Below are 11883 nucleotides of genomic sequence, written 5' to 3'. Positions count from 1 at the left end.
TCATTACAGTTGGGGCTTAGTTTTTATTAAAGCCCCCCTTAGGTGTTTTTGTTCTGGGTCCCCTCGTACACTCACCCCCCCCCCCCCCCCCCCCCGGCCTTGTAGCTTTTAGAAGAATTAAGTTGTCTAATTTTTGTTTCATCCTAAATTTAAATAGTTGCAAAGGATGTAATGTCTGGCTTATTTTTGCCATTGTTATTTCTAAATTAAAATGTTAAATCACTCTGAAATTTATCCAATGGAATACAAATATGGTAGTGATTTACTATTTACCGTTATTCATTTAAATTTAAGCTTTTTAACGTTGGGAAATTTTACATCATACCTTTCCTCTGAGTTTGATTTCCATTCTACTTTCCCCACAGCATTTTATCCCATTGTTATGTTTGAGAGTTTATTGATCACACTATCAAGCTTTTTTTGCAATATATATGTATAGTATGTGTGTGTGTGTATATATACACATATACATTTAGATATATTTTCTTAATCTTCTTTGACCATAAAGCTCTATTAATTTTTTTTCTTCTGGCTTGAGTTGCTATTGTGATTATTATTGGAAGACAATCATGAAGATAATAAAAATACATTTAAAGACATAAACATTCAATTTAAAAGGAAAATTTGTAGTGGAAATTTATTTCTTAAGGAGAAAGCTGGGGGTATTTATGGAACCTTGATTAAAGGAAGTGTACTTTATTTTGGTATGCTAGAGGTTTTTACACTTTGAAGTAATGTACAGGGTCAGATTAAAGATGGGCAAGAGTATGCTTTTTGTAAATAGATGGGCCTTCCTTTCAAAGGTGGTTGTGAAAAGGGAGGTAGGAAAGGAGAACCACCTCAGAGCACAGGTACTTTCTCAGACAGGCCCGTGTCAGGAAAGAATACATGTGAATGTTGAAGATCTGGAAATTGATTTTCTTAAAATTATCCATGGCCTTGTACCCTATAGAAGGTCTTTGGGTACACCCAGCTGTCTGGTATTATGGATTGAAAACTACCACAATAAGTCATTGGAAGCACAGGACATAAAATATGAAAATGGTGGCAGAGACCACCTGTCAAAATATTTGGTCATTTGGACAGAAATGGCAGTAGTTAAGGAGTGCGTGTATGTGTCTGTGCACATGACATTTATGGGGTATGTTCCATGCGCTGAGCATCTTACTATTGTTTACTTAATCCTCATCACAATTTTGTGAGATATATGTCTTATTCCTGTTTTCACAGTGAGAAAACAGATACGGAGAAGTTCACTAACTTGGACCAGTCCTTAGTTGACAAATGGGATTTTGTCCTGCATCTCTCAAATTCTAAAACCTGTGCTTTTCCATTATGTGGTGTTTTTCTGTTAATACATAAGGTGTTTCTCTCGATTTTAACAATATAACTGTACTTTTGTGCATATGGTGGTTATATGGTATGTGAAGATCAATTTTGGGCAGCATTACAAATATAAAAAAGAGAAATGTACTACACAAATAGTGGGACTTAAAAAATCAGCTTTAGGGGCGCCTGGGTGGCTCAGTGGTTAAGTGTCTGCCTTCGGCTCAGGTCATGATCTCGGATCCTGGGATCGAGCCCTGCATTGGGCTCCCTGCTCAGCTGGGAGTCTGCTTCTCCCTGTCCCACCACTCCCCCTGCTTGTGTTCCCTCTCTCACTGTCTCTCTCTCTGTCAAATAAATAAACAAAATATTAAAAAAAAAAATCAGCTTCAGGGCTAACTTCCATAGTTTGTAGTATGTTAAATGGAAGAGTACATGCAAACTATTGATTTATCAAGGCACGGTATGTAAGACAAATTCACAATCACGTTTGCTCACATATACACTGACATTTGCTGAGAACGTAGGATGTGCCATGCTCTGTACCCAAGGTTTACCTCTGTTGTCTCATTGAATCCTCAACACTGTGACCTCAACATTTCCCTCATTTAACAGGTGGAGAAATTGAGGCATAGAGAAGTAACTTTGCCAGTAACAGTGAGTTAAGTGGTGGTGCTAGGATTTGAACCTTGACAGTCCGATACCAGAGCCCATGCTCTTAATCATTATAATCTCTTGATTCTTCTCTCAATACTTTTCCACCTTTATTTTACCTTCTTCCTAACTTATGCACCAAACACATATATACACTGATGTAGGACATTTGGACTCAGTTATTTGGACCATTCTGGATGACCCAGAGGACATTTTTATGGTACTTTTGGTTCCAAGGAAGTTTGACCTGGTCCGTAAGGAGTCAGACCTCTGCCTCTCTCTCCGTTGCTTGTTGCCACTGCCACTATTTCTGTATATTAGTCTGTATCTCTGTCTCATAAAACTCACTATTTTCTCATGGATTACTTAAGAAATAATACAGACCATTAGCCTTTTGTCTGAGTCATAATGATTATGTAGAAGTAATCGACAGTAATCAAAAATAATATAAATGAATAATAATTAGAGGGAACATTGTAAATTTAACTTCTAAAAGTATGGAATAATAAAATCTTAGTGAAAGCTGTCTTGCTAGAAATAATGGCTATGAAAATAAATTTACAATGGAAGTAGCTGTAATTGGGAACATTTAATATGGACAAAACAGATTGATAAATAAAATTGTCAGTAAAATATTTAAATGGAAAATATTCCCAATGAAGATGGTTTCAGTGATAGCAAAATGAACATGGAAGATATGGAAAATGATTTAATTGTCCTGTCCTGATGGAAAATTGGTCAATGAATTAAACTGGCTTGATGGAATTTATGATAGAAAATATTTTCCAACCCAAAACAAGGTTTGTTATATTTGTGTTTAGAATGTTTGAAGACATCCTTGGTGATAAAAGGCAGTCAAAACATTCTAGGGGTCAAGTATTACCTGCCTTGTTCTCAAATACACACAGCCTAATTTACAAACAGACTATATTCCAAGAATTAGTTTCTAACTTGGTTGTTTGAAATTCAGGAAAATACACTTATAGAAACAATATTACCAATATTGGATTCACTTCTCAGGAGCGTCTGCAAAGTTGACATAGAGAGCCTTTGGTTGCTGTTGCCTTTTCATTGCTGCTTCTCTTCCTCTGCCTTTTTAAAAAATAAATGTTGTGTTTTAGAATAGTTTCAAATTTATAGAAAAGTTGGAAGATACTGTAGGAAGTTCCTGTATACTCCACATTCAGTTTCTTTAATTAAAATCTTACATTAGTATGGTATATTTGTCCCAACTGGTGAGCCAATATTGATACATTATGATTAACTAAAGTCTATACTTTATTCGGATTCTTTTAGTTTTTAACCTGAAGTCCTCTTTCTGTTCCAGGATTCATCTAGGATATCACTTTACATTTGGTCGTCTTGTCTCCTTAGGCTTCTTTAAGCTGTGACAGTTTTGTCGACTTGCCTTGTTCTCAGGGATCTTGGCAGTCTTGAGGAATACTTTGAGGTTAGGGACTTTGTAGAAAGCTCCCAGTTGGGATTTGTCTGGTATTTTTGTCATAGTAAGACTGGGGTTTTGGGTTATTGTGAGGGAGACCAGGCAAAGTGCCATTCTCATTACACAGTATCAAGGGACGTACTATCACTGTGACTATCGCTGTTGATGTTAACCTCGATCACCTGGCTGAGATAGTGTTCATCAGGTTTCTCCACTGTTAAGTTACTCTTCCCCCTGCCCTTTCCATCCTTTATGTTTTAATCTCCCTGTTCTCAAGAAGCTCCACGTATTCCCCCACCAATTTCTGCTGCACTGGGGACTTTGGGATAAGGGATAGGGGAGCAGAGGACTGAGTTTCTGTATTTTTGGAGTATTCGTAACCATGGCATGGCTTAAAATGTTCCTCTAAATCTTTAATTACAGTTACATCTAGAATAATACCTGAAAATTTGAAAGGGAAATTGATTAAGCTGTGTATAGATGCTTTGATGCTTTACCAGCTCTTGGGTGAATACTAATGACAGTCATAGAAATGGATTGTGGCCCTCTGTTGGTTTACCTGTGCTTTAGAAATTTGGCAGTTGATTTTTGACAATATTAACTCAGATTCAGAATAGGAGTAACTTATTGGACTACAAACATAAATAATTTTTTTTAAGATTGCTTTAAAAAATCGGGATGAGGGACGCCTGGGTGGCACAGCCAGTTAAGCGGCTGCCTTCAACTCAGGTCATGATCCTAAGGTCCTGGGATCAAGTCCCACATCGGGCTCCTTGCTCAGTGGGAGTCTGCTTCTCCCTCTGCCTGCCGCTCCCGCTGCTTGTGCTCTCTCTCTCTCTCTCTCTGATTAAAAAAAAAATGGGGATGAGTTATTAAATAGCTTTGTCAGACCCACATGATTTGGGTGTACACATTTTTCCTTATGTAGACTGGAAAAGCTGTGTTTGAGAGGTTGAAAATTTTAGTACCTAAAGTCAAGAAACATAAATATCATTAAGTCTAATTCCCTTGCTTATCTTTGTTCCTATAGCATTTCATTTATAGTCCTGTTCTACTTCTTGTTTTTACTTCTCGTTAATCCATTCTGCTTTCAACTACAATTATTTGTGTACACATATCTGTGCCTCAACTAGACAGAAAGGATAGTATATTCAAGGTCAAGCTGATGGCTTGTTTTTATAGCCCCTACAGCTGTGCTTCTGGTGGGGACTTCAGAAGTGTCTTCAATTAAATTGAAGTACAAGGGGATAGTTGGCTTGGAGAAGAAACAGTAGTGTGACGGCGGTTTCAACAATCTGAAAGATGCCGTGGTGTGTGGCTCCAGGGGACAGACCCTGGATGGAAGGTGAAAGGTTAAAGGAAGGCCTTTCTAAAAAAGATGCTTAACATCATTAAGAGCCACTGTCTAAGGTAGTGACTGGATGACTTCCTGCATCCAAAATTGACACCATGCAGTCAGATCCCAGGATGAAGGGGCACATTACAACATAAAAAATTGATTTTACGTGAAAGGATGCGGATGTTTAAAATTCATCATGGTTTCTTTATCGGTGCTTCTTTGTGAATTTAAAGTAAGATTTGCTTTGCAAATATTCACCTCAGAGGCTCTCACTGACACATCTTTGTACAATTGCAGCCCATTGAGCCTCGACTCAGCAGTGTGTGTTTGGAGTCTTTCATAACTGAAGGGGCTGATGTCTCTGTCCCAGTTTCCAGAGCAGTGTGTCTGTAAAAAACCTGCATGTGTCATATCAGCTTCCCTTCTCTTTAACAAGCGAGGTGGAAGCGGGGCCAGAGAGGCCATGGAAGCCCATAGAAACATCTCTTCCAACACAGGCCCAGTCCCAGGAGTGCTCTGTTCCAGCCAGGGCCAATGATAAACTGCAGAGAATCTATCTCCATGTTTGCTTTTTCTTTCTATACGGATCTCCGTCTGTTGTACCCAAGTGCTTCAAACTAGGGATCAGGACTCTCAGAAAGATTCTGAGAAAATTCCAAGTGGGTTATGGAGCTTTGGATGGTTAATTCTCGCATGGTTCACTGCTTCACAAAGTGAATGGACTGACACCTCTCGATGCACATTCCTGTGGGGTTGTGGTTAAGGGGCCTAATAAATAACACCCCTCTTCATTATGTGAGTTCTTGACAAGGAAGATGAAGAGTGAAGCAGAAGTTTGGGAACGTGGTGTGAATCTTCAGGTAAGTGGCCTTCACGACAATCTCAGTGCAGAATGAAACACACCCCGGCACAGGCAGGGCTCCCCTAACACGCGGAACCGGGAGATACATAAGATCCCTGATCCCCGAGGGAAACTCACTCCCAGGAGGAGGAAGAAGAGGAAGCACTGGGCTATGCTTGTTTCTCCTTCTGAACTTACCAGTTAGATAAGCCCCTGCATGTCCCTGAGGAGGACTAGGGACAGGGTAGAGTGGCCAAGAGTGTCACACTAATGGATATTCCTCCTCAAAGAAGAAACTACCGTAGAGGCTCAGAAGCTTTCTCCTCTAGAAATAGGTTGCAAAGTCCAGAGAGAGCTCCACCATTTAGTTCTGGCCCAGTTCTTCAAGATGTTCTGTTCCCCAGAGTGTTTTCGTGTGGGGTGAAAGGAAAAGTTAGGGAGGTTGTCTGGTGACCACAATGGGAGAATGACTGCCCTGTTTGACAGAAAGAGGCAGGAAGGACTACACCACGGTCCTGTTTTCTGCTCTCCTTTTTCTTTTTTTTTGGGGGGTGACATTTTAAAAAATTGAGATATAATTCACATAATATTAAACTCACCCTTTTAAAGTGTTCAAAGCATACTAAATATATAGTGATTTTTTCCAGTAGTCACGATGTTTTTGCACCCATCACCGCTAATTCCAGAACATTTCCATCACCCCAAAAAGAAACCCTCCCTCACATTTCCCTTTAGCAGTCGTTCCTCATTCCCCTCAGGGGGGTCAGGGCCGAGGCCATTGTGGTGTCCTTGGCCTTTTCCTCATGGTTTCAAGAAGGCTGCTATAGCTCCATCATGATATTCAACCTACAGTCAGGAAGAGGGAGGCTATGAGGGCGAAACCGCCGGCCGTGTCAGTCCTGTCAACGCGCTTTCCTGAAGTCTTCCACCAGGGACATGGCTCGCATCTCATGGGCCACTCCTCTTAGAAGGAAGACAGGAACTATAGAAAGGCATGTTGCTGCCCCGAGTAAAATCAGAATCTGTTAGAAAGTTAGAAGGGGAGAATGGATTCTGTGTAGGCAGTTAGCAGTGTCTGCCACAGATATTCATAAATTAAGTAAATTTAACAGTAATGATTACATTCTGTATTCTTTCCCAGCTAGTGACACAGAAGGATTTATTCCAGGAAATCTTTGATCTCCATGGTCTCAACCTCAAAACATTAGATCGATAACCAAGACAAACTAAGTTTCTGTTAAGTCCATACTGAATCTTTCATACATGATTTATTTCAGTCTTATGTTTTGTTGTCCATCTGTCACTGCCTAGAGTAATGGGCAACATTTCCATTTTCTACCTGGTTTGTCAAGCAGTATGAACTTAGCCTAAAATTATGTCTCTTAAATGGCAGTCCTTTAGCTCTACTGTTTTAAGATTTGTTTAATAAATGAGTGTGCCATTATTGCTCATAGTTATAAATACAGCCACCACATTCTGCTTCAGTCTCTCATCTCAAATCCTGTTAAGTTCTATAAGACGACCGATTTAACCTTTACTTTTTCCCGTTCTTGTGGTTGTTATGTCTTTATTTATAAACAACATGCTGATATTAATAGTTCTTTTTTTGCCAACTTAGGCATTATCTAGTGGCTTCTTGCTATCCTTTATTTTATATACTAAATATGTATGTATACATGTAATGTTAACTTTAAAAGTAAAACTGCCAGTTATTTTACCAGCAAAAAAGGGTTTATTTGGGAATAAAAGAGAATTGTGAATCAGGACAAACAAGTTGGGGCACAACCTTAGGTGAGTCTGGGCAACAAAGGAGAGGCGTGCTTTTTTAAGGACAAAAGGGGTACTTTGGGAAAGCCATTATGAACTAAAAGTCCAGTGGGGTAAACTGGGAATTCCAAGCGTGGTGGCTTCTCTTTGGCTGAGCTGTTGCCCAGATGAGGGGGCAGGGAATGAGGAAAGTGTTTCTTCCTTAGGCTGCAGTAGCAGAGTACTATCTATATGCAAGGTCAAGCCTGGGTAAGGTCAAGTCCCTCACTTCCTGTTGGGTCTGCAATGAACTATGAATGGCAGGGCGTGAGAGCTCCCCCTGCTTAAACCTCCCAACTCCATTTGAGTAAAATTTCCCATTACTAATTTTCATAACACTATGTATTATCATTTAGGTAAAGTTCTGCTAGAATCAGCACAGAATTCTTGAGATTCTTGCCAGCTCTGGAATGCAGTAAATTTATTATCATCATTTTGAATTAGACTTAAAGTCTAATCAATCTGCCTGTATGTATATTTGCAATATTAATAAGGAATTATTACAGGAGAGTTAAGTATTTCACTTAAATACTTATCAGCTGGTTTATCTTTCATTCATTTATTCAACTGCTATGTGCCAAGCTCTGATCTAGGTGCCGGGAACACAGTGGTGAACAAGACAGAAAAAAGTCGTGTCCTAATAGAACTTTCAGTGAAGACAGGAAATTAAAAAAAAAGTAGACAAATGTCTTGTAATGTTATATGGTAATCAGTACTATACATATATAGGAAACATATGGGTGCATTGCTGTTTTAGATGAATTGGTCAGGGGGCATATTGTTACAGGATTTTTTTTCCTTTAGTGCCCGTGGTTCTTGGTCACACCGCTTTGAAGAATGAAGAGGCAGACCAGAGGAAGAGTGGTGGGCAGCAAAGGGAAGTTTTTTGAGTGATAGTAAAGCAAAGTTTATTGAGCGATAGTGCAAAGCTCCTGAAGAGGGAGGGGACCCAAGAGGGTTGCCACCAGAGTTTCTAAGTCTAGGGGATTTTATGGGTTTGTCGGCAGGCTGTTTTAATCTTATTAACCTTCCATGCGCCTGTCACCCAATCAGGTTTTTGTCATCTACCTATCACCTGGGAAAGGTTGGACGGCTCCGTCCAGGGTGGTGTAAAATCCTTTTAAGGGTGGTTTCCTCTTAGAGTGGGGATGCGGTGGGGTGGGGGGCCTTTGTCCCTGCCTGCCTTTCTTCCAACCATCCTTCATTAATACTTCTAAGGAGATGACATTTGTGCAGAGACATGAAAGAGATGGAGTTAGTCATTAGAAGGTCAGGGGAAGAGCATTTTAGGCAGAGGGAATAGTACATACAAAGGCTGTGAGGCAGGAATATGCTTGGCATATTGAGGAGCACGAAGGAGGCAATATTTGTCTGAAATGGAGAGAGCAAAGAGGGAGTCCTAAAATATGAGGTAGATTCATGGGGGAGGGAGTCTGGAGGCTGTGGCCAGTAGGACACCTCTTATTTTGAGTGTAATGATGAGCCAGTAGAGGGTTTTAAGCTGGGGAAGAAAGTGATATGACATTACTTAAGAAGAGAAAATCACCTTGGGTGTTTTATAGAGAATAGACTGTAGGAGGGCAGAACTAGAAGCAGGGAGACGAGTTAAGGAGGCTGTTGAGAAATGATGATAATTTGGACTAGGGCATAAAAACAGTATTACCCATGTTTCTAAAAACATTGAAACAGAATCAGCTTTTTTTTTTTTTTGATAAGTTTGGGGCTAGGAATAATTTGTAAAGTGAGTGCAGTGACATGGTTTTGAATATTTAACTAAGTGACAATCTAAGTGAAGGGCTGCCTGGGCTGCTCCAACACCAGGTCCAAGGAGGGTGCAGGGGAGGGTTTTTTTGCCTTTTCATTGTCTGAAGCTCCATTCCTGTAGTGCTGTGGGCTTGTAAAATAGGTGAAGGAACATTGCTCTGCAAGCACATGATTTAGTTACCAACATGAACCTGAACAGCGTCATCCAGAAAGGCATCAGATCTGCAATACCTTACAAGACTTTTCCCTTTACGATGCAGTTCTTGATTGGAAATAAAAGTCCTGGGACGCCTGGGTGGCTCAGTCGGTTAAGCGTTTGCCTTCGGCTCAGGTCATGATCTCAGGGTCCTGGAATCGAATTCCGCATCAGGCTCCCTATCCCTCTGCCCCTATCCCCCGTTCATGCTCTCTTTCTCTCAAGTAAATAAATAAATACAATCTTAAAAAAAAAAAGTCCTTTTCAAACCTTTCCCAGGCCTTCCATTAAGGTAGCACCACCCATTGGTTCTACACTTTCGTGAGCCTGTGAATCACCCGGGGAGGATGCTAAAACCTGATTCCTGGACTCCACCTGCAGAGTTTGTTTCCGGAGGTCTGGGGAAGGGGCCTGAGAATATGATTATCTGAAAAACTCCAGTTCTGCTGGTGCTGTTGGGCATTGGGCTGTTCTTTGAATAGGAAAGTGCCGGACCAGATGTTTCCAATTTCTGTTTACTTCCATTGCCTGGCTTTCTTTTCCTAATGCTGACATCACAGGGGGCTACTGGCTGTGGAGGACCTCAGGGGAATGGGCACAACACAGCCCTGCCCTAAACCTTTAATGTTTCTTGGGCAGCGTCTTTTTGGGTTCCCCTCAGGCTTAGGATAAAACGACTGCATACTTTTCACAGTTCGGCCTGTTTTCTGTTCCGTCCCTCTCTTCTACATGGTCGGCTTTAGCTGAAGTTTCTCTGTGAGTTTTCTGCCAATTCCTTGCATATCTACAAGCTACTGTCTTTCCTTCCATCTATATAACAAATTGCCTTTCTGATTCCCCTTCAGATCAATACTTGCCACTCATCATTTCTACCCATTTTATATGTATGTTTTAAAATATCTTTATAGCCCTATAAAAATTCCATTTGTGATATATCCTGTCTTTATTGCATTACTACTCTTTTTCTTCATACTCATTTGATACCACAATACGCTATCATCAGAAAACAAATGATACCCCCGTTATTATAAATCTGCTTACAAAATACATAACATTATCTAAACCATCGATCTCTTCTGTATCTTTTTAAGTAGGCTCAATACAAAATACATAACATTATCTAAACCATCGATCTCTTCTGTATCTTTTTAAGTAGGCTCAATACAAAATACATAACATTATCTAAACCATCGATCTCTTCTGTATCTTTTTAAGTAGGCTCAATTGATGTATATATAGGCACTATCTTTTGACCTCTTATTGGATATTGATTTGATTTATCACTTATGATTTCCCAATGTATTTAAAACATTTTTTCAGTTGAGATATAATTTAAATTCAGTAACATTCACCTTTTTTTCGTGTATAGTTTAATGAGTTTTGAAAAATGCATACAATCACTTAATGACCACCACAGTTGAGATGCAGGGCAGTGCCTTCACCCCAGAAATTTCCCTCCTGCCTCTTTGCAGCTCTCCTTCCCCCAGCCCTTGGCAAACCTGATCAATTTCCTGTCCCCATAGTTTTGCTTTTTCCAGAATATGGAATTAAAATAAAAACAGAAATGTTTTATTGCATTCAAATTTGAATTTATTCCTTTCACTTAAAGAAGAAATTCTAAAAGCTGAGGATGGGTAAGTTGTATGCCAAATATACTTAACTGTCCTTGGTAATAAGTATTTTGTTTTATTTACCCTTTTGAAATAGAATGAATATGCAGTGTGGCTTTTCATGATTCTTTGGTTTCAGAATAATACTATTTTTCTCCAAAAAGTCTTCCTTTTCTGTTTTTATTTTAAAAGAAAATAATTTTAAAAAACATTCTCTGAATATGTTCAGATATGAAAGTTTTTGTTCGTTTCATTTACTTACTATTTAATAAAATAGATGAAAGTGAAGTCAGGAGATACATAATTTTTTAAAAGTTAGACAAACTGACATTTCTTTTTATCTTTTTTTTTTATACAGGTGTTTGCTTCAGAATGGTAAGTGAATTTTTTGGTTTTTTTCCCCCCTACTTGTTATTTCTATTTACAGAGATAGAGCAGTTTTCTACTTAGTGCTGGTCTAGTGCTTATTTTCTGTCCTTGATGGTAAATGAAGTACTTGTATTTCTTCCAAATTACTGCTTGAGATTTTTTATTAAAGTTGTCTTTTGAAAGTAGTCTATCAAAAGCATTACAGCCTGCCTAGTTTGTAGTTAATGTTTTGTATGAATTTCAAAAGTATCTCTACTGGGATAATCAAATTAAACATTTTGGTTAGGTTTACTGAATATAAAGTATGGGATTTGCTCCTTGTTCTGGATGGAAGAAGCCCTCCAGGCAAATGTCTCTATCTTGAATTGCATGATAAAAAGTGCTCAGGTTGCATAAGGAAGTGGTTCTCAGGGGTTAAGACAAGTTAAGACTCCTTATTACTTTTAAAATTTTTATTTTGTTAATATACTTTTTTCCTAAAAGTAAAATGTGCATGTGTTTTCACCTATTGCCTGAGCTAGCAGTCACTAGATTAGC

At 39.2% G+C, this 11883-nt stretch overlaps 1 protein-coding gene across 3 annotated transcripts in view; it reads left to right on the top strand.

The window, feature by feature from the left end:
• ACYP2 (acylphosphatase 2) overlaps window positions 1-11883 on the top strand; it is a 161674-nt gene that overhangs the window by 1027 nt on the left and 148764 nt on the right. For 2 of the 3 annotated variants that reach the window (XM_032410983.1, XM_032410984.1), the window contains exon 2: window positions 11336-11352. In XM_032410983.1, coding sequence (XP_032266874.1) covers window positions 11336-11352 — 17 coding nt within the window. Of the gene's footprint in view, window positions 1-9616; window positions 9850-11335; window positions 11353-11883 lie in introns of those variants that run through there. The other variant, XM_032410985.1, reaches the window with a different exon arrangement.

The sequence above is a fragment of the Phoca vitulina genome, unplaced genomic scaffold, assembly GCF_004348235.1.
Source record: "Phoca vitulina isolate PV1807 unplaced genomic scaffold, GSC_HSeal_1.0 scaffold12, whole genome shotgun sequence".
NCBI lineage: Eukaryota > Metazoa > Chordata > Mammalia > Carnivora > Phocidae > Phoca > Phoca vitulina.
This window is presented reverse-complemented; position numbering and strand designations above follow the sequence as displayed.